This window comes from Pelodiscus sinensis, chromosome 8 (genome assembly GCF_049634645.1).
Source record: "Pelodiscus sinensis isolate JC-2024 chromosome 8, ASM4963464v1, whole genome shotgun sequence".
Lineage (NCBI taxonomy): Eukaryota > Metazoa > Chordata > Testudines > Trionychidae > Pelodiscus > Pelodiscus sinensis.
The window spans coordinates 43,859,526-43,883,130 of record NC_134718.1 but is presented as its reverse complement, the minus strand read 5'-3'; the positions used below and the strand labels follow the sequence as shown (position 1 = coordinate 43,883,130).

The 23,605-nt window shown below is 43.0% G+C and overlaps 1 protein-coding gene across 6 annotated transcripts in view; it reads right to left on the bottom strand.

Annotated features, from left to right (window-relative positions):
• Window positions 1–23,605, bottom strand: part of DNTT (DNA nucleotidylexotransferase) — a 191,483-nt gene that overhangs the window by 102,136 nt on the left and 65,742 nt on the right. For all 6 annotated transcript variants that reach the window (XM_075935207.1, XM_014581825.3, XM_075935206.1 and 3 more), the window contains 4 exons: window positions 20,104–20,274; window positions 18,575–18,646; window positions 10,490–10,613; window positions 7,589–7,721 (listed from right to left, as the gene is read on the bottom strand). In XM_075935207.1, coding sequence (XP_075791322.1) covers window positions 7,589–7,721; window positions 10,490–10,613; window positions 18,575–18,646; window positions 20,104–20,274 — 500 coding nt within the window. The remainder of the gene's footprint in view (window positions 1–7,588; window positions 7,722–10,489; window positions 10,614–18,574; window positions 18,647–20,103; window positions 20,275–23,605) is intronic.

Below are 23,605 nucleotides of genomic sequence, written 5' to 3'. Positions count from 1 at the left end.
CACTCTGTGAATGTCTCAGTCTCTGGGGCCCAGCTCCTCTCACTACACCCTTTTTCCAATATCTGGATAGTAAGGCCCAGCACACAGAGTCAGTAATTGCCCCCTTCCCTCAGGATGGCAAGGCCTAGTGGTCAGTGTTAATCCCCAGTGCAAGATTGGTACACCCCGTCATGTCCATATTCATTTTTCTTACCCTTTTCTGTACCTTCCTTCTTTTCTCATGACAGCTTATTCTGCTTGATAGCATTTGGTGAATGACTTTATTAAAGATTTTCTGAAACTCTAAGTATACTATATCATAGTGGATCACCCTTGTCCATATACTTGTTGACTCCCTTGTAGTAGACTGATGAGGCATGATTTTCCTTTACAAAAACCATGTTGACTCTGTCATGATTATGAGGGTTAGCCAGCAGCCTGGGGATTAAGGGGTTAACTGCACCTAGCCAGGTGGAGTGACCAGTAGGAATGTAGGTGGGACTTTCAACCTGGGACAAAGGAATTTGGGTTTTTTTCCTTTCTCCTTTTGTCTCTCTGTGAGAGTTCTCTGCAGCTACAGAGAGGGACAAGCATGTCTCTCTCTCTCTCCAAGACACCATTCTTCATTTTCTGTAAGTAGGGTAAAGCTTAGGTAGTTTCGTTAGGTTTTATTGTTTTAAGGATTGGGTATGGGATCTGAGATCTGGCACTGCTTAAAAGATGTTTTGGCTTTTCTTTGTAACTAAGTTCTAGAACCATGGAGTTTCTCCATGAGTATATTTTGTTACTTCCCTATCTAGTCATTATGGGTATGTCTACACTACCCCGCTAGTGCGAACTAGCGGGGTAATGTATGCATACCAAATGTGCAAATGAAGCCCGGGATTTGAATTTCCCGGGCTTTATTTGCATAAGCCGGCTGGCGCCATTTTTAAATGCCGGCTTGTTCGAACCCCGTGCCGCGGAACGAGGTGTACAGATAGTTCGGAATGGCTTGCTAGTCCGAACTATCTAGCCCGTGCCGCGTGTAGCCGCGCGGCACGGGGTTCGAACAAGCTGGCATTTAAAAATGGCGCCGGCCGGCTTATGCAAATAAAGCCCGGGAAATTCAAATCCCGGGCTTCATTTGCATGTTCGGTATGCATACATTACCCCGCTAGTTCGCACTAGCGGGGTAGTGTAGACATACCCTATGTTTGCAACAGGAATATTGTTGTAATAATAAAAGTTCTTTCTTTTCTTTTTATTAACCTGGCAGTGGTTAATTGTGTTCCTTGATTTTTATCTTAGGGGTGAGATTTCCCAAATGATCTTCCCCCTGATTTCTTTATCAACATTTGGGTGGTGGCAGCGGAAGTTTTGTTCCCAAGATCTAGGTTGTTAAAATTTTGGGGGAAGTTTTATACCAAAGCCTGGTAGATAAGGCTTTGGGGTACACTTGCTGGCCCCCACTTCTGCATTTATCATGCCAGAGTGGGGAAGGAGCCATGACAGACTCTTTCCCCAACAAATCAGGGAATCTGTGTGTCTGATAATTCTGTTCTTTACTGTAGTGAGACTTACTGGCCTGTAACTGTTTAATTGTAATTGGTTGTTTAAGAATTTGTTTGATTATCTTTCCAGGTATCAAAGTTAGGCTAACTGGTCTGTAATTCTCTGGATTTTTCTGGGTCTTCTTTGTTCTCCTTTTTAAAGATAGGCAATGCATATGCCCTTTTCCAGTCCCTTGGAACCTCACCCATGCTTCATTATTCTTGAAGGGTATGTCTACACTTGCACCCTAGTTCAAACTAGGGATGCAAATGTAGGCATTCGAAATAGTCAATGAAGAGGGGATTTAAATATCCCACACTTCATTAGCATGATCTCGCTGGCGCGTTACTCCTATCAACAGCTGTTTCGAAAGTGAAAGTGCGTGCTGGGACACGTTAGTTTGAACCAAACCCCTTTGTTCGAACTAACGTTACTCCTCAAAAAACGAAGAGACTTGCTAATAGTTCCAACGTTGATTCAGCTAGTTCCTTAGGTAGCTCAGGATCAATTTCATCAGGACCTGCAGACTTGAATACATCTAATTATCTAAATATTCTTTAACTGTTCATTCTCTATTTTGGCTTGCATTCCTTCCCTCTTGATATTACTATTAATTGTGCTGCTTATCTTGTCATAATTAATCTTTTTTATGAAAACAGAAGCAAAATAGGCATTAAATACCTCAGCCTTCCTGATGTCATCTGTTATTAATTCACTGTCCCCTCTAAATAGAAGAGCTATACTTTTCTTTATCTTTTCCTTGTTCCTAGTGTATTTAAAAAACCCCATTATTGCCTTTTATGCCCTTTGGTAGATGTAACTTATTTTGGGTCTAACATTTCTGATTTTGTCCCTCCTTGTGCTAGTCTTTTGTACTCCTCCTTAGCAATTCATCTGTGTTTCCAAGTTTTTGGTTTTCAGCTGATTAAAAAGCTGTGGACAAAGATGTACTGGCCTCTTACATTTATTCTGATTCTTCCTTCTCACAGGGTTAATTTCCAGTAATGGCTTTAATACAGGCCTGGGCAAAATATGGTCCACCAAGTCACCATATCTGGCCCACAGACACTGCAGGGGGCCCCATGCAGGCTCCCCGCGTGCCTCGCCCCACTCGCATGCTGCTCAGAAACATGGTGGCAGGGTGGTTTCACTTTAAAAACTGAGCCCAAAGGGAGGGGAGATACTTTAGGAGCTGCTCCTGCCCCCAGCACAAACCCACTGGCTGGCTTCTGGTTGGAAACTGGCCAATGGGAGCTTCCTGTTTCAATAACAAAGCACAAAGGACTCATAGTTATTCACAGAGCTCATGGCAGTAGCCTGTGTGGTGAGCTGGGCAGGTAGGGAGGCTCATTTAGGAACCGGCTTCTGGCTGGTAAGTTTCCTGGACGGAGCCTGCCTCTGGCACCCCAGCTTCTCCCTTCCCCAACACTCTGCCCCCCCACTCCAGCCTCCCTACTCCACATACCCAAATCCTCTGTCCCCCTCCTGCACCCGTATTTCCTCCCAGATGTGGCATCCCAATCCCCTGTCCCATATCACAGTTCCCTCCTGCCCTAGCTCACAACCCAATTCCCTGAACCCTCTCTCCTACCCCAATTCCCTGCCCTAAGTCACAGTCTAACTCCCTGCACACCAGTCCAGTGTGCCAGGGCACAACTGCCACCTTCACCTAAACTCCCTCCCTTACCCCAAGCTCCCTTCTGCACCCAACCACCACCCCAGACCCTACACCTGCTCCATTAATATCATGGAAGAATGCGGCCCTCAACCACTTTCCAAATTCTTGGAATGGCCCTCCCGGTCAAAAATTATTTCCCACTTCTGCTTTAATACTATAATGCTGGTGTTCCTGACCTCCTGTATCCTTTAGATTTTTCATCCCCATTGGACTTTACCTACCAATTCTCTGAATTTGTTAAAATCTGCTTGCTTTTACCCTATCTAGCACTTATATTCCTAGCTAGTACTTTTATGAACCCCTTTTGCCCAGCATTGAACACCTCACAGCCTTTAAGGTATTTATCATAGAAATATCCTTGTTAGGTACAGAAGTGCTGTTATTCTTGTGGGTTTTGAGGCTAAGCAAGACTAAGGCCACATTTCCACTTGCTGTGCCAGAGATTGATATTCTGGCATTGGATTTAGCAGGTCTAGTAAGGACCTGCTAAATTGAACACTTAGGGTGCCCCCGGTCACTGCCGATACTCCTCGATTTGCAAAGAGTAAGGGAAGCTGACGGGAGCATTTCCTGACATGGACCTTCCACTGTGAAGACGGTGCCAAGCTCAGCTTAAAATATGTTGACTCCAGCTATGTTATTTACATACCTTAAGCCGACTTCCCAGGTCCAATAAAGACCTAGGTGGTTTATCTAAGACTGTAGCAGACAAGGGAAGGTCACCCAACTCTGAGACTGAACCATCCTTCTCAAATTTTAGCTCTACTCCTGAGCCTTTAGTCTATTTTTACTCAGTTCACATTCAGGCAAATTCCAGTCAGTGGAAATTTGACTGAGTAAAAACAGAATAAGTATTTGGATCCTAATGCAGAGTGGGTGGGGGAAGGGGTTGTGGGTCAGAAATCCATTAGGGGATGCGGGGATTTGGGTTGTGACTGGGATTAGAACATTCTGGTGCAAGTTCTGGGAAATGGTTGTGACCTGGAAGAGGGGTGGATGTGGGGTGCATGGTCTGGGAAGGGGTAAGTGTGCAGGAGAGGGAGGTGCAGAGGTTTTGGGCTACATGGGGTAGGGTCCAGGAGGAAAGCAGAGGTTTGGGAGAAAGTGGGGCTGAAGTGTCAGTGGGAGGCTCAGGCTGGGAGGCACTTACCTGAGCAACTCCTGCCCAGCATCCTTGCCCAGCAGGTTCCTCATCAAGGTGGGGGCCATTTGTGCTGCTCTGAATGTGCAAGCATGGGGTGAAGGGTCCTTCACACACTGCCTGGCTAGGGGCAGGGGCAGAGGATGATGCCTCTCCCCTCATCTTCCCCTGGGCTTGCAGCATTCAGAAAGTTGCTCTAAGCAGCATGTTGAGGCAGGGCAGGCAGGAAGCCAGGCTGAGGCTCCTGCTACTTCCACAGGGCAAATCCAGCAGTTTGGCAATTTGGATCTGGCTCACGGGCCATTATTTCTCCCTTATCCACCCCTCCCCCATGCTCTAAGTACACTGCACAGAATTAATGATATCTGAAGCCCCATCTCAAGTAATGTACAACTAATCTAGCCAAAGCACTGAGACTATATAGTGAGAAGTAACACTGCATTGGCAGATACTATATGAACAGCGTGATTTTATTTTCCAGATCTAATTTTAAGTCACTTTAATTCTGGTTAAAAAAATATTTTGGTGTTAGTTACAAATTATCTACCCAAAAAGTGAAGCATCGATCCACCTATTAGAAATTTCCTTCAGCAAGTATTCTTGCTCCTAGGTAGCCTGAAGCTATAAAACCTTTGGTTGTGAAATCATCCGATTTCATCAGCTAAATCAAATCAATGAAAATCCAGGATGCTGCAGTATATGGTGTTAGTGATTCACCACATGACAACTTTTTCTGAGACATTGTTGAACAAATATTGGACACTGTGCTTCTGGAATTTTTGTTTGAGACCTAAATATGAGCACCTTGTGATCATTAAAAATCTCATTTTTAATAAATCTTGTGTTAATAGCATTAGCTCATTATAGCACAAACACCTATACCGCCAATAGTAGCATCTCATTACTCAAGTTATACTATCTCATGTTATATATGAGATACAGTATTACAAACAAAATTCTCTAAATAAGGAGAAGTGGAATTTGTAATGACCACAGCAATTACAATGTATAAGGAATTCAGTTGTAAGTATCACTTAAAATGTGTGATGATGTACACCCACCAAGTTTATGTACTGCTCTATTCTTAGCAGGTATTCAAGATGCACACACTTAAAACTAAATCACTCTTACAATATCATTTCACTGTAACTTATATTCCCTGTCCCGACCCCAATAGCATATGATGTTTTAATGTACAGTCAAATTCTGAGAGGAGTTAAACACTTTAAATTCCCACTGCAATCAATCAGAACAGAGGGTGCTTAAGTCCTCTCAGATTAGATTTCAAGATAACAGAGCAACAAAATTGTTTTATATGTGTAGAACATTTAATCAAAACTATATTATTCATGACCATTTTCTTATTATTATAATGTTATGCTAATTCAGAGATGTTGTACCACAAACCCAAGTCCTTCCTGTAACACATTTTATGATGTTCTTAATATGGTGTTATCAGCTTCATCAACACTGAGCTGTGTAGCACTCACTAGTTAGACTAGAAAACGCATTCCTATAGACACCATGTGTGGAAGTATAACTGATTAATTCTGTAAGTACAGCTGCTCTGTTTCTAAATTTATCCTTGAATTTCAGCACTGCAATTTGTATTTCAAACTTATCCAAAAAAGTGTGCCTAGCAGAAAAGAATTTTCTGACATTCCAGAAACAACATCTAATCTTCTCAATTCTCTATACTGATAAAACACTCCCAGTACCTAATCTCAGAGCCCACATGAGCTAGTGTTCAAAGATCCTGCAATCTGTCATTTATTCCCTGCAGTTTGGCTACTGTTTATGAGGGGGAGGTTGTGCTCCTGTGCCCTTCTGGCATCAGTGTTATATAGGATTGCTTTCTTAAGACTCCACTACATACTTTTCTGAATGTGTCACCTGCAGATCTTTATATAACCATGTTAAGATACTAAGGGGCAGTGCCCCCTGCTCTCTATGCTCACCAATTCCCCTTTGTCTGGGGGTAGGCAGACCCAACTCCCCACCCTCCCGACCACCCAAGAGGGCCAGGCTGAGGTGTGCCTGCCCTGGCCTGTCCCAGCTCTCCCCCCAGCTGCCAGGACACCAAAAGGCAAGGCCAGACCCAACCCTGCCTCCTGGAGCTCCAGGGAGACCATGGAAGCTACATGGCTGCCATCCACCCCATTATCAAGGAGGAGGCTGAGCCAGGAGGGGCTGCAGGATGCAGAGTGACATGATGATGTCACTCTGTCCCACAGGAAAAACTTTTATAGCTAGCTAGCTAGCTAAAGTCTAATGGCAATTACAAAAGCAGAAAAGAGCTCCGTAAAGAAAGAACAGCAAAACAGGTCTGTATTTGAATGTCAGACTCACCCATTGCAAATATCTAGGTTACCAATAAGCCCTAAGTACACATCACATCAGAAGAAACCATGATTGTTATGAGTGTGATGATGGTTCCATATTCATAATTCTGCCCTAACAAGTGCACATGTTAATCAGTTTATGCCTAAGAAAACAAAGCATACCAGGAACACAAGGTCCATGATTAATTGGCATCAAACTGACCAGACTGCAGTCACAATCATCTTAAAAATGGAGATGCAGCAGGAAGATTACTTGAGATCCCAGAATGTAACACCCTATCTTGTTGATGCATCTTGATCATGGTTTACATTTGTCCCATAAGCCACACTTTGGCCATCTTTACATTATACCATACATATTAAAATATGTACTAGATAGCTACATATTGTTAGCATTACGAAGGTAGGGAATAATTATTAAAGGGATCAGGAGATAGCACAAGAGTGATGAAATATACTCATCACAATCAAAGAGATAGAACCCTGTGGGTGCATACTGGTAACCTGTAAGCAATTTTAGGCCTGATCCTGTAATGGGTAACAAACAGGTGGATGTGTGAAGTCCCATGATGACTCCCAACGTGCGCTATATGGGTGCAGCAGACCACCTATGTGATACCATAATGTAAAATCCAAACATAACTTATATTTATGTTGTTCATTTGATTTTTAAAATGATAAAAAAAGAATCCATACTTTTCAGAATCTAAACCCTTGGAAATGTGGTCAGAAAAAGGAAGACTGGCTTCCTAGGATTTGTCCATATAGATTTTTTACAGGATTAATGATGAACAGTAATAAGCTTTCATGCTCTCCCATTTAGGTTCTTTGCTTGTTCGACAGCTCAGAAATGAGCATTTTGTTTATTTACAGGGGTAAGGGGGAGTGAAGACAAACATTATTTATTCCATTTACCTTCTGAAGCCACCAGTTATGGTCACTAAAGCATCTGGTAAAAATGTCCGTACAGCATCCTCAACAATCACGCTTACTGCATCTGCTTCTACCTTAGATACGTAGCTAATGAGGTCTTCATAGTGGAGAAAACCTAAAAGTAATTTTATATAAATAAAAATCAAATATAAAAAAATACACAGCATTAAACAAGTTCAAGATAAGGCTGCTAATAACTTATTCAGCAGGGCATCAAAAACTCTTACATTGTGTGAAGAGCATGGGATTCTTAATCTGACCCTAATTAAGACTGGATGTCTTTCTAAAATATGTGTTTTACTACTTCAACCAGAAGATATGATCTTGATGTAGGATAGTGGGTCTCAAAACTTTGGTACTGGTGGCCTCTTTAACACAGCAAACCTATGAGTGTGATCTGCCCCTTATGAACTGAAAACACTTTTTATAAATTTAAATGCAAGAGGCAAAGCAATATTTAGGATGGAACAAACTGAAAGTTGCCTAATGAACATAGCCAGTAGGGGTGTGTCTAGACTACAGGGTTTTGTCGACAAAAGTGGATTTTGTTGACAAAACTATACCTGCGTTTACACTACCACCGCGTTCTGTCGACAGTAAGTTCTGTCAAAAAAAGGCACTATTGCATCCACACTGTGCTTTTTCAAAAGAGAGCATCTATACTCTCTTTTGAAAAAGCAGCTTGCTTTTTTGACAGAACTGGTTGTAGTCTAGATGCTCTTTTTCGACAGAGGCTTTGTCGACAGTATCTTTCGACAAAGCCTCTGTCGAAAAAAGCCTGTAGTCTAGAACTACCCTAGATGATCAAACCTGGCTGGAAACTTTGGCAATGAAAACAGAAGCTCCTACCACTTGAGATAAAAGGAAGTACATGGAGAAAAAGCTCTTCACTTCACCGGGAATGGAGAAAAAGAGTATATCCAGATAAATAATACATTTCTGCTACCTGGGGAAAAAAGTTGTATTTATGCGAAGAATTTGAAAGCATCCTGCATTCCCCAGTTAGAGCATTTTGACAGCCAGTTTTAAAGGAGAATACAGTTTAGTTTTCTCAAAAATTGCTACTGTTTATCATGAACTCAGGCCAACACCAAAATCATCAGTGAGGAGGAGTTAAACTCAGGATATAGAGCAACAAATGCTCAGGACTCTGCCACACAAGCTAAAGGACAGATGGCTACAGAGACGTGGATAACGAGGATATGCAGTGTATTTTTAAAACCAAACCAAGATTTATTTTGAAATTCCAGAGGCTACACCTCTGGCATAAATACAACTGGGTATACATTTTTCCATTTCAAGGGAGAATTAGGAGCTTTTCTGCAGAAACAAACAAAAACAATGTTAAAATTGGCTTGACTGAGTTTGCAACAACCTTCCAATAAGGAAGTTCCCTTAAAAATTTCCTTAGCAAACTCACAAATCTAAATAAAGTTTATTTGCAGTCCATAAGGAACAGACATACTAAAACATTTTCTGGTTTAGTTAGAAAACGTGACTAATTCCAAGTCAGAAGTACTGAAATTGCCACTGAAACTAAGAACACAGACCCACAAACAGAATGAGAATTGGAGGAAGGTTAAGATAGTTGTGGGAGGGGAAGAATCACACATCTGTGTGTGTTAAGAAATGGGGTGTTTGGTATATGAACCATGTAGCAATCCCAGTACATGATCCCTGTCACTGTACCTCAGTTTCCCCCAACTATGATGGTTCTCTCTGTCCTGTTGCTCAAAGTCTTGGCTCTTTTTTTCCTGTGCTCAATTTCCACCCACCCATGGACTCCATACACTCTTTGCTTCCTCACCATTAAGAGCAAGGGCTGATCTACACCCCAGTACGCTGCTTACATAGGGAGAAACTCACATTTACCTTCAGCTAGAACCCTGCGTAACTGAGCTGTCTGTACCTTATCTCAGACTCATGGTCTTTCCCTCCCATAGCTTCCCCAGTGGAAAGTGAAGCAACATGTTCGCTGGGAGACCAAAGCAGCAGAGTTGCCTTCCCCCACTTCCTCTGCTGCTGCCGATGAGTGTGTGTGTGGTGGTGGTGGGGAACTGTTGCTGCCATCACCAGCTCCTCTAATCCCTCGGGTTCCCACAGCAGGGGGAAGAGCAAGGCGGGGGCAGAGTAGAAGCAGGTAGTGCAGGGGTCTGGATGGAAGAGGGTTGTTCTGGTCTGTTCCTGAGCTCGGGTGGGGGTCATGTGGCCAGTGGTTTTTCCTGACCATTTGCCCCTGGTCATGGGTGCTGACTCGTGAGTGCTCCAAAATTAGTGGGTGCTGAGCACCAGCAGCCAAGCTTCCACTTCTGCTTCCTTCCTTGCCTACCTTGCACCTCTCTTCCATGACATCCCTGCTGACTAACTCCTGCCCTGTCCTCCCAGCACTGCCTCCCAGTGCACTCAGCTAGGAGAGAGGGGCAGGAGGGGATGGACATGCTCAGGGAAGGAGGCGGGGCAGAGGTGGAAGCTTGGGGAAAGGGATTAAATGGGGATGTCAAGAACACGCCCCCTCCCCAGCTGAAGAAGATGGCACCTATATCTACATCCTTCTTTTCTTCGAGTTGTACTTTGATTGTAGAATGCTTCCTTAAGCCCTCAGCTTCTCACTATAGATCCTAGACCTCTGAGTCCTTTTCCCTAAGGATTTTTCCTTGCCTTCAGTCCTGGACTCAAGCTCCTGCCCTGAGACACTTGTGATCACAACCTCCTTTCTAAGGCTGCGCTTCACTTCTGGCATGATTTATAGAGAACTAACTATGCAAGACAAATCAGACTCCTGAAAGGGTACTGTAGTCTGGAAAGGCCGAGAACCACTGCTGTAATTGATGCTGTTTTCAATGTATTAAAGCACTGAAATAGACCTTTTAGTGGATGGTTTACCTGCTTTCTGCATCCTTGATAGCTTCAGGGTCTTGTCAGCTTTTACATCTTCTAGTGTCCGAAAACCCATTCTATACCATTTTTCTGATGTCTTCAATCCCACTCCAAAAACAGAACTAAATTCCTAAAGCAAACAGAACAACACACATTTCAGTGTAACTTCAGGCATCTGCTGAGACAACACAGGGCTGATTTCAAAAGAAAAATGGATTAACAGAAAAAAAAACAAGGGTTAGGTGACTAACTAAAACAAAGACCAAAATTCATCTTCGGATTTGCTATATGGTGGTGGCCTCCCTCTCTCTCTCTCTTTTTTCTCCATAATTACCCTATGAAGTCAAATGGTTATTATACCAGAAACATTTTCATTAACATGAAATCTAAAAAAACCCCATGCAGCAGCATCTCAGCATCTTGGCATGATTTAACTAAATATGTAGGATTTTCTGTAATACTAAGCATCTATATTTTTTCACCCAACTAACTGCTTAAGTAATAATAATCTTTTATTTCAATTTTTAAAAACCCTCTTTCAAATAACTGCATTGACTTCCTAGCATAAAGGAGAAGAACTCCCACCACATTGCATGTGACATCCTGATTTTACTGTTTCTGAACTACAAGCTACATGCTTGTATATCTTCTAATTGATGTAAGGACTGAAGTCAAGTAAAGGCTGTGTAATAGCACTATTTAATATCTTTTTGGCAGCCATGCTCCAGGTTATTGATGATGATCTCCCAAGCAGAGTGAATATCACCTACAGAATGGATGGTATTCTCTTCAATCTGGGCTGCTTCAGAGCCAAGATCAAGACCACAACAACGTCAGTGGTAGAACTTCAGTACACTGATGATGCCAAAGTCAGTGCCACCTCGGAAGATGATCTCCAAGCAATTCTTGACATTTTTGCCACAGCCTACCACAAGTTGGGACTGACTCTCAATACACAAAAGACCAAGGTTCTCTTTTAGCCAACACCCCCCTATACTGTTACCCAAACAAACCATCACAGCAGACGACCAAGTGCTGGAGAATGTCAACCTATCTCGGAAGCTATCTGTCCAGCAATGCTGACATTGATGATGAACTCTGTCACTGGATCTCCAGTGCCAGTGCAGCTGATGGATATTTACAGAGGCAAGTCTTTGATGACCACGACATCAAGATGCAGGCCAAGATCGACGTCTACAATCCTGTAGTCATTCCAACATTGCTATATGAAGCTGAAGCCTGGACTCCCCATAGATGTCATATTAAAGATCTGGAGAAATTCCACCAAAGGCACCAAAGGACAATATCGAGCATCACATAGCAGGGCAGATGGAACAATGTTAGTATCCTCACAGAGGCTGATTCCTGCAGCACCGAGGCAATAATCACCCACAGGCAGCTATGATGGTCTGGACAGGTGGTCAGTATGCCTGACACGTTTGCCTAAACAGATTTTCTATGCTCAGCTGAGGACCAGGATGAGGTTTCATGGCAGGCAGAGGAAGCGCTAAAGAGACATCCTTAAGAACACGTTGGCAAAGTGCAACATTGATGCTGACACCTGGGAGAGGCAGGTGGAGGGTCGGATAACTTGGAGAAACACCATCAAGAAGGGTGCCTGATACTTTAGGTATGTCTAGATTACATGCTTTTGTCGACAGATACTGCTTCTGTCAACAAAGAGCGTCTAGACTACATCCAGTTCTGTCGACAAAGCAAGCCGCTTTGTCGACATGACAGCGTAGATGCAAAGGACAGTGTAGATGCAATAATTCCTTCTGTCAACAGAATTCTGTCGACAAAAGGCATTATTCCTCATAGAATGAGGTTTACAGCTGTCTACAAATCTGCTGAGTTATGTCGACGTTATGTCGACAGAACTCAGCGGCAGTGTAGACGCAGATATAGTTTTGTTGACAAAACCCTGTAGTCTAGACACACCCTTTGAGATTAAGGGTATATCTAGACTACATGGTTCCGTCGACAGAGCCATGTAAACTAGTTTACCCGACATAGTCAGTAAAGTGGGGATTTAAATAATCCCCGCTTCATTAAAATAAAAATGGCCGCTGCTCTGTGCCGACAATCAGGTGATCTGGCTCAGCGCAGCAGCCTAGATACGGATCAGTCGACAAGGGAAGCCTTTGTCGACCGCTTCTGTAAACCCCTTGTCGACCGATCTGCGTCTAGACTGCTGCAGTCTAGACATACCCTAAGTGTCATCTCTATGAAGATGATCAGAGCCCAACATAAGGAGTGTGCCTAGGCCGACATCAGCACCACTGGTGTTGGTGCCGATGGCGATAGAGACCTCACGGCACTGCCACTGCCAGAGAGTGTTCCTTGCCAGAATTGGCCTAATTTCTGATTTCGCACTCATCAATTATAGGCATCCAAGGGAAATCTTACTCGATTCAAGGGATCCCAGAGAGAGAAATGCTTGTGCCACTTGACACTCGGTGAGAACATTTGACTCTTTAAGGACTAAGGGAATGGAAATGGATCTCGATGCCTATAAAACAGAGCTGTGAATACTGTGCCAATATTGTATCTCTGAGTAGTTTCATTGCACAATCATAGATTTCATGATTGGCCACACAATTGTCTTTTTCTATGGAATCTATAATCTTTGACTTCAAGCCATGCTAATTTTATCTTGTGTTTTTCTAATGAGATTAATTATTTGGAATTAGGTAAAAAAAGGGGAAGGATGAAAAACTGGATAATTTTAAATAGGAATTATACTACATGTTGCATACAATGGGTAAGATTACCTATTCTTTGTCTAAAACATGTGTGGTTGTAGGGGAATGTGATTGCATTTAAATCTCATTTTAAAAATCATTTAGATTCTTATCTTTTAATGTTTTGCTAGTACTGCATTTTCAAAAGGGACTGTTAGCGGCTGTAGAATGATGCCAAAAAACTATTAACACTGTGCATTGGTTAGAGATCAGTAGGAAGTGGACTCAATATCATTGTCAGTGAAGGAAAACAAAATTAACATTTTATTCTCTGCAAGCTGCAGTTCTTTAGACTTCCCTGAAGTTAGATACATAAAGTTTACTCCCTGAGGATCTTTTGGGTTATAAATATTCCTATTTCACTGTTGTATATGTGGTCAGTACTGAGCTTCTGTTGGTAAAAGTCATTGTACATTGACTCTTGCTGTACCACAGTTAATTTTAGTATTGACAAGAATTAGTGTCAATAAAATGTATTGTCATTCCTCTACAGCATAGCTAAAATACATGCTATGCAGCCTGAGTTGCTAAAAAAATAGCCACATAACATTCTTGCAATTTTGTAACTGTAAAAAAATCATATTTATATATGACTTGGTTTGTTGGGAATAAAAAAATACATGGGTAGCCCCTGAGCTTAGCGTGCACCAGTTTTCACACTACATGTTGTCAGCTGGACACATGGCCCTCCAATTGAAGCGATGGCTGGCTGGACACAAAATGCCTTGTTTGTGTCTCTAGCTCTCTCAGCTAAAACTTGACTTGTGTCAGCAGATACAGTCTAGACAGATTCTGTTAATCAAGTTTCCTGTTGAAGCTAGGCACTTGTTTTTGAAGATGTTAAGCTGATGCAGTTTAGACAACTTCTCTAGCTAAGCAAATGTGGCTTAAGCAGCTTCCTGTCATGTCAAAAGGTCTCTATAATGTTAAACGTTTTGCAATTGTATTCTTGCTTATGAATATGCATGAAATCTATGGAATGAGTGAGGAAGTGTGAATGAGAAACATCCAATCACAAGGCAGTCCAACTCTGTGACCTTTTAAGGCAAGGAAGGACTCTGCAGGTATATAAGTTAATGTGACGAGTGGCCAGGGCTCGCTCTCTCTTGCTCTCTCTCTCCAGACAAAATGTAACATCACAGCAGAAACCTGAGACTGTCCCAAAGAAGGAAATCCTCCCATACATCCAAAGGGATCTCCAGGGATCACTGTGGCCTTGCAGTCGATCTCCAGGAAGCTGTTGCCTGGCTAGCTCCATCCACCTGTGAAATCAGAAGAAACCTACGCCATACCTGTAGCCTGCCTCCAGACTGCTAGTATGAGTGTAATGCATGTGTGAGTATTACCGCGCTCTTAAGAATTTACATCAATAAACAACTTTCAGAACTGTTCTTGTTAACCCTTTGTCTGAATTCATTCTCCGCTAGTCCAGGGTGGGGCAAGCCCAATATTAATGGAAGCATTGGCTGCGGGGTAGGCAACACTACAAACCTAGCTTACAAGTCAGGTTTCAATCAAATGAATTTGAAAACAGAGTTTGTCCAGGAGTTTTGTTGTCTCATCCTACTTTGCAGTGGAAATTTGCATGCCTCACAAAATTATCACACAGGTTGGAATTAGGGCTGTTGATTATCACACTTAACTCCTATGATTAACTAGAAAAAAATCACAATTAATTGCAGTTTTAATCATATTGCTTATTAAATATTTTAGGTGTTTTTCTACATTTTCAAATATATTGATTCAGTTGTAACACACAATATAAAGTGTACGGTGCTCACTTTTTATTGTTTTGAATTACAATTATTTGCACAAACAATGAGGAATCCTGTGGCACATTAGAGACTAAGGGTATGTCTACACTACCCTCCTAATTCGAACTAGGAGGGTAATGTAGGCATACCGCACTTGCAAATGAAGCCTGGGATTTGAATTTCCCGGGCTTCATTTGCATGAAGCCGGCCGGCACCATTTTTAAATGTCGGCAGTTCGAACCCCGTGCCGCGCGGCTACACGCGGCACGGAGTAGATAGTTCGGATTAGGCTTCCTAATCTGAACTAGCTGTACTCCTCATTCCACGAAATTCAAATCCCGGGCTTCATTTGCAAGTGCGGTATGCCTACATTACCCTCCTAGTTCGAATTAGGAGGGTAGTATAGACATACCCCACCAGATTAAGCTTTCATGGATAAAAAGCACTTATTCAGATGACTTGAGTGTAAGTTACCGAAACAGGGGTATATAAAAGGAAGAAGTTACTTGTGTTAATGAAGCTAATCTAGGGCATGTTTACATAGGAAATTATTTTAAAAATAATTACCGAAACAGGGGTATATAAAAGGAAGAAGTTACTTGTGTTAATGAAGCTAATCTAGGGCATGTTTACATAGGAAATTATTTTAAAAATAATTTATTTTGAAATAATAACTCCCAAAATATCTGTTTTGAAATAGCACAGCCACACTACAGGGAAGCCTTGAAATTAGTCCAAGGCAGGCTCCCTTAATGAGGATATGCTACCTTGACACAGAGTCCCAGGAAGCAATGAGGAGTAATTACTCTGAATGACCCTGGAGAGTAGTTATTTTGAAATAACAGCACTGGAATGACCACGCTACTGCTGTTTTGAAATTACTATTTTGAAATAAGCGTTATTCCTCGTGGAAAGCAGGAGTTATTATTTCAAAATAACCAGTCCCTTATTTTTAAATAAGTGGCTTGGTAGTGTGGATGCTCACCTTGTTATTTCAAAATAAGCGGAGTTATTTCAAAATAACTACCTAGTATTAGACCAGGGCCAAGTCAGGGTGGAAATGGGTCATTCATAGCATTTGGGCTATGTCTATACTGCAAGACTTTTCTGCAGGAGGAAATGCAAATGGAGCGCTCATTTGCATATGTCGTGCTTGCATTTGCATTTCTTCTTCGGACCTCTTTTGCACAAGAGGAGTTTGCGCAAAAAAGAGCTGTGTAGACAGCTCCTTTTTGCACAAAAAACCCCTTTTGCGCAAGAGCCGTTCTTCCTCAAGTTTTTTTTACATAATATATGTGTGTAAATTCAACTTTCATGACAAAGAGGTTGAACTGCAATATTTGTAATGGGGGAACTGAAAAATATTATTTATTTTGTTTTTACAGTGTGTATGTTTGTAAATAAAAACAAATATAAAGTGAGCACTTTGTATTATGTATTGTAATTGAAATCAGCATGTTTGGAAATGTATACAACATCTAAAATATTTAAGTAAAAAAGTGGTATTCCTATTATTGTTGGAATCATTCAGAATGACTGATAGTCTGTGTGCAAGTGAGGAGCAGCATTATAGTTACAGTGGGAGTGCAGGGCAGGACTGAGGTACACTAGCAGAGCAGTGTAGGCTGGGAAGTTTGGTCATAGTTGGCCATAGTTCTTCAGCCAGGATTACATTCACAGAAACTGGGAACTTTTTCGTTTGCACCTGCAGAACCTACATGGGCATGTTACAGTGCTGCAATTTAGTGTACACTGATATAGTTCAAACTGGGCCCTCCTAGGCTCTGGTGTGCAAGGGGAATATAGGGAGTGTCCTTCTGCTTCTCATTTTTCTGTGAGTCAGTAGCCCCGACCCAAAAATGGTTCTCCGCCCAATCTACACCACAGCTGGGAGAAATATGGCTGGATCTGGCCCACCAAGCCACCAGATCTGGCCCGTAGATGTTGCAGGAATCCCCAGCAGGCTTCCTGCTTGCCTTTCCCCACCTGCATGCTACTCAGAAACGTGGCTGTGAGGCAATTTCACTTTAAAAACTGATCCCAGAGGGGAGGGAGGAAGCATTAGGAGCTACTCCCTCTCCCAGAACAATCCCATTGACCAGCTTCTGGCCAGAAACTGGCCAAAGGGAGCTGCCTGTTTCAATAATAGGCAGCCACGAAGCACAAGGGGCTGTAGTTATTCACAGAGCACATGGCTACAGCCAGTGCAGGGGGCTGGGCAGGCAGGGAGGCTGATTCAGGAACAGGCTGCTGGCTGGTAAGTCTCCTGGACAGAGCCTGCCTCTGGCACCCCAGCCCCTCTCTTCCCCAAAACTCTGCCCCCCCCACTCCGGCCCCCTATTCCACACACCCAAATCCTCTGTCTCCCTTCTGCACCCATACCTCCTCCCACATATGGTACCCCAATCCCCTGCCCCAGATTACATTCCCCTCCTGCCCTAGCTCACAACCCAAACCCCTGCACTCCTGTACTCCAATTCCTTTCCATAGGTCACAATCTAACCCTCTATACCCCAGTCCAGTGCCCCAGGTCACAACTGCCTCCTTCACCAAAATTCCCTGCCTTCCCCAGAACTCCCTTCTGCACCCAACCTCCATCCCAGACCCCGCACCTGCTCCATTAATATCATGGAAAAGTGCAGCCCTCGACCACTTTCCAAATTCTTGGAGTGGCCCCTGGTCAAAAATTATTCCCCACCCCTGATCTACACCAGAATTAAACTACTCCACATCCCAAGCCTTGCAAGCCTGAGTCATCTATTATGGGCCAGCCATGGGTGTCTAATTGAAGTATTGACAAACTGTATTGTGACAAGTAATGGCCACATAAGTACAGCTTATCTTCTTCATCTGTCTCCTTGTATTATTGCCTTAACTTAAAGTTTGCGGGAACAGGCTGAGATAGATCTTAGCAAAAAAACCACTGTTCCCTTTGGTTTGTGAAACCAAAGATTGCTATGCATGGAAACACACCCGCCAAATTAAAATTCTCAGAGATAAAATATTGAAATGGAGAGCTTCTCTGGTGCAGAATGTACTGAAAGTTCACTAAAACGGGAACTGTTCTACTACCTCCCTGATTCTGAACTACTTTTTAGTTGTAGCTGCATTCTCATCATAGCTCTGAGTCTTGAACATGCCTGCTAACAAAGCCTTCCCTCCATGCCTGCCTGCTCTTACTGTGAGGCATGTTTCAGCAGAATGAAAAAGAGATCTTAGTCCTTATCCTCAGACTGACATTTCCATAAAATCAGAATAAGGCTGTGTGGTGCCATAACCATGACTAATCAACCAAAAGTAAATTGGGTTAAATCTCAGGCAAAAAAAAGTCATCAGTTTGGGGAGAAAAATTGCAGTTCAACAGCAAAGTACATTGTATCACATTAATTAAAAGATGATGGGTAACCGATTCAGAATTATTCCCTCTTACTTTATCATGGTCTATGTAGTGATGATTTTTCTCCGAATTAAATAAAATGTAATACTTGTGATGCTCCTTTAAATATTTAGACATTGTGACATCGAGAGCTCATGAAAAAAGTGATCACACACACTTTTAAGCAACTACAAAACTAAGGCTAAAACATACTTACTTTAAATGATTGGTATCGTCCATCAGTTAACACGTCTTTAACTCTAGAACTCTCTCCTTCATCAATAATCTCCTGTACATACAATAATAGGTTACTGATTACTTCTGAAATTATTTCAGCTGTATTACAACAGTCCTATAGGAACTCTTATCAGCAAAGAAAGAGAGAGCATGCACACTTGTTTTATTCCCAGAGGACCAAATACTACAAACCTTACTTAAGCAAAATTTCCTTTAACTCAAGAATGGAGTCAAGATTTGGCCCACATAAAATACTCCATATTATTAGCAACTGGGGATGGGATTATTCACTCATTGTCAATTGGACTGCAATTATGTCACATGCTTAATTGAGCTGTTCTAAAAATCATATTTCAGCATTTGACTCAGTTTATTTCAATCAAACAGACCCAGAAGCACTGTGGCAATGGATATATTTTTGCTCAGTGTAACAAGAGATAAAATTTCTATTCTATTGTGCAGGAGGTCAGAATTGAATTCCCATACCCCAAGCCAGCAAAAGCTAAGAGCACTGTGGAGGCAATATTCTCACCCCGTGAAGAAAAGGGGAAAAGAGTGAATCACAATATTTGCAGTGACCTCTACAGATAACAAAGATATTCTGCTCTGTTGTTGCCTGAAATAATAGTGGTGGAAATATGGGGTCCTGAAAGTGCCAAAAACTAAAACAATGAAAAATGTAGGGAATTCACAAGGCTACAATCAGAATGTGGAGTTTACACCTCACCTGGGGAAAAGGGGGTTTTGTAAGTAAGGGTATCTCTACACTGGCACCCTAGTTCAAAATAGGGATGCAAATGTAAGCATTCAAAATAGTCAATGAAGCCGGGATTTAAATATCCCACGCTTCATTAGCATAATCTCAGCCGCGTGCTATTCTGAATGCCATCTGATTCAAAAGTGAAAGTGCGCTCCGGGCCATGTTAGTTCGAATCAAACCCCTTGGTTCAAACTAACATTACTCCTCAAAAAAAGAGAAAGGAAAAGATTAATATGAAGGCCCAGATTAACAAAACTATTTAGGTATAAATGTGATTTAAGCACCAAAGTACCTCTTTGAATCTGGGCCTAAATTACTACAATATTTACCAGTTTGTCAAAATAATATTTGTAATAAAGCATTAAACAAACAAAATGATGTGGTTAAGTACTGTGCAGAAGAAGTCACACAGACAGAGATATTAAGTCATCTAACTGAGAAAATGTCTTTTAAAGTGTCACACCATACATGGTCTCTCACTATTCGGTCTTAAATTACCTTAATTCATTAGGAATGTGTTTCTGTAACAGAAGTTTATTGTCAATTTAAGGAATGCATTACGGGTCAGATCATTATAAAAGATATGCAGAAATCTCTGACTCTTTAATAATAGAGGATAACAATTCTAATCTCTCTAATCGGGAGATATACAGAGTTATCCCCACTGACAAACATCTTCACCCACTTGACCCCTACAAAAATTAGATCTGTAAAAGAAACATCCAGCAAGGAATGCATTGTAACATTACCTCAATGACAGCTCTGATTTCATCTCCCATGCAGGGCAGTCCTTCTAGGTCATGCATTCTGAGTATAGTAAATGGAAGGGATTTCAGCACCGAGGCTGCTCTCATAAATGCAAGGCAGAGTACTGCATTTTCTTTGAATTCATAATTTCCAGCCAATATCTCAAAAGCATCCTGGGGTAAAAAAATATATATACTAAAAAACCCCCAAAGTTAATAAAAGCTTAAATTTTCTAGATGTGTGTGATGGGATGTATCAACCCCTTACTGAGGATCAGGGACCCCGGTCCTCCTGATCTCTCCATCAGCTCCCTGCCCTGCGTATCTTCCCAATCACCTGCCCCCTCATCACCTGAGCCAGCTGCATGCGTTGTAGCCAGTCTCCTTTCAAACCGCATCAAAGAGTCATCTGTACACACTCATGCTTTGCACTCTCCACTTCCCCACTCTCATGTCTCTCCCAGGTACCAAGTGGCAGGACCTCCTACCACCAATAGAGGGTGAGGAGCCCCAGTGAGCCAGTCTCTATTCCACCTTGGTTCCATGGCCTGACAGCAGGGGCAGATGACAATTTCGCGGGGCCCCCCCTTTGACACAGTGCATGCACAGTGGCGCCATGCACATGCGCGGGGCTTCTTGAAGCGCAGAGCCCGAGGCGGCCGCCCCGTTTGCCCTGCCCTATATCCACCCCTGCCTGACAGGAACATCAGCTGGAGAATCTTCCGTGGCACTGTGAGTATGAATGTGTAGTTGGCATGGTTCACCTCTGTCCCCAACACTTGCCCCTTCTGTGATGTAAGGGAAATCCTGGTGCGCATTTATCTTGAGTGCGCCAGGTTACAGCCCCTCTTTCGGCTCCTCCAGAACCTCTTGTTGAGATTCTGGCTGCACTTCTACCCTCACCTATTAATCTGTGCACACCCCATCAGTGTCCCCACAAAGTTGCAGGACCTCCTGGTCAACTTCCTCCTGGCTATAGCCAAAGATGGCAATTTACAAATCAGAGAGTGGTGGCTGAGGGAGGGGCCTGCGACTGTGGGGCCTATTTCTACTTCTTTATCCGTTCACACATCTGGGCACAGTTCCACTGGGAGGCATTTGCTGGCTCTCTCGAGACTTTGGAGGGGGCACTGGGCACTGTCCAGGATTCTCTGCTTGGTGTCCCCATCCAGTTACCTTGTTTTAGCCCTTTGAACCTCATACCAGTCTCTGTTTTTTCTTTTTCTTTGTCCCCTGGAATCACTTGATGTCCAGGGCTTTTTGGATCCTCCTGTAGGCTGGGGGAGGATCCTTTAGATGTGGGCAGGCTAACGCCCACCCACTTTCCAGACCCCAATAGAACTGGGGATCATGGAGTTGTCTTGATCCAGCTGACTGAAATGGCCCCACCACCACAGCCCTGCTGGGCATGCTCTCAGGGGAGGCAGACTATAATAGCCTTTGTAGAAGCTCAGGCTGGGCTGACTGTGGAAGAAGAAGAAGGAAGTGCAGGGAGAGCTCCAGATCAAGGGGAGTAGACACGGCCGGACCAACTAGTAGCAGCCGGGGCGAGAGAGGCAACCCAAAGAGCCACACCACCTAAGCGAGACAACGGGAGAGTTCGGCAAACAAGGGATGTTAGGAAGTAGCCCAGGGTGGGGAATTGTTCTCTGGGTGTTCAACAAGTTGCAGTAGGATTCTCCGCTGAGCAGGCAGTGGATTGCACCACCTCCAACAGGGCTCTGGGCGCCAATAGGGTCCAGATCCTCCTACCTTCCCCTATCTAATCTGTGGGGGAAGTTTTCCGGCTCACCTATGGACTAGACCCCTGGGATGTATTATCTCTAGTAGAAGAGACTTATATATGGACTAGGCCTCTGGGCCATATCATCCCTAGTAGAGGGGACCCACCTATGGACTAAGCCTCTAGGCCATATTATCCCTAGTGAAGAAGATTCATCTGTGGGCCAGGCGTCTGGGCCATATAATCCCTAGTGAAGGGGATGGGCATATGGATTCTGGCCGCTAGGCCATATTAGCCCTAGTAGAGGCGCCGGGAGTTCGGACTAGGCCTCGGGGCTGTAATTCCCCTAAGAAAGGGGATGTATATATAGATTCTGACCACCAGGCCATGTTAACCCTTATTCTTGGGGCTTGCTTCCAGTCTTGGGAAAAGTCCCACCCTTAAAGGGGACTAGACTCGAGGGGCCTCCAAGGATAGGACAACCCTCGACAATGTCCCTTAGAAATGACCCTTACAGTTTGCAAACTGATTCACAACTGATTTCTCTCTACTATGGCACACAAACAGTAAAGCTGGCTTGAAACATTTTGACAGAACCATTTCAGCTGGAGTTTGCAGTTTAATCAAAATTAAAAACACTTTATGAAACTGTATAAATTTTGAGAAAAGAGCATTGAGGAGATAAAAAAGTCTTGACAATGACAAAATGTCCCATTTTGGTGTTTTTAAACCAAACATTTTGATGTTTTTGGATATATTTTTATTTTAATAATATAATATAAAAATTAAAACAAAGTGTTTAAACTAATTTAACATTTTCCTTCAGAGAATTTTAAGTTTGAGTTTCAGTCCAATTCAGAATGAAACCAAAATTCAAAATCCTTTACTAAATGGAATTTCTGTCCTCCACACAGGGTGAAGGACCTAGAGGCGCATACTTTCATATGTGTGCTTAATAAGCAACCTGACAGTGAACTGCCATAAGGTACTTGAGTTATAGAGATGATTTAACCATTTCCATGTAGTTAAGAAAATTCTCCAGAGCCTGACAAGGTGAAATTGCTTCTGCAAGTTTTAAAAATATGCCCAAATGTACTTTGTTTAACATGTCACCATATGACATCTTTGTTTCTCGGGTATAATCAAAGAAAAGTCTGTAGCAGTCCCAGCAGCCCCAAAAGTTCATTTTCTTTTTTCAACTTGCAGCAACATTTCTATCAGCTAGCTCAAGTAACAGAACTTGCCCCTCCTTCTCAACTTTTCAGCCCATACAAAGGGGGAAAGGCATTCTTTAATGACTCTTCACATATTCTTGGTTTGCTTTACTGAAGCTCCTGCATTGACAAGCTGCTTGACAGGATAGTGGTGGTTACTATCCACATATAATTTGCACAGCTTTGAGAAAACAGTGTTGATTCTTTAAAAACAGCAAAATTATTTAAAAAATGAAATGTAGGGACCAGATCCTGAGAGAATTCAAGAATCATAGAATCATAGAACACTAGAACTGGAAGGGACCTCAAGAGGTCATTGAGTCCAGTCCCTTGCCCTCATGGCAGGACCCAGTACTATCTAGACCCGTGGTCCCCAACATGGTGCCCGCGGGCGCCATGGTGCCCGCTGGGGCATTTCAATGCGCCGGCCAGGTGCTCGGGGCTGGCCTGGCCCCGGGCACATGGCGCACGGGCACTTGCGGGGGGAGTGCCTTGGCGGGGGGAGCGCCGGGCGCGCGGCACTCGGCGGGGGCGGGCGCCGGCCCCGGGCACGCGGCGGGGGGAGCGC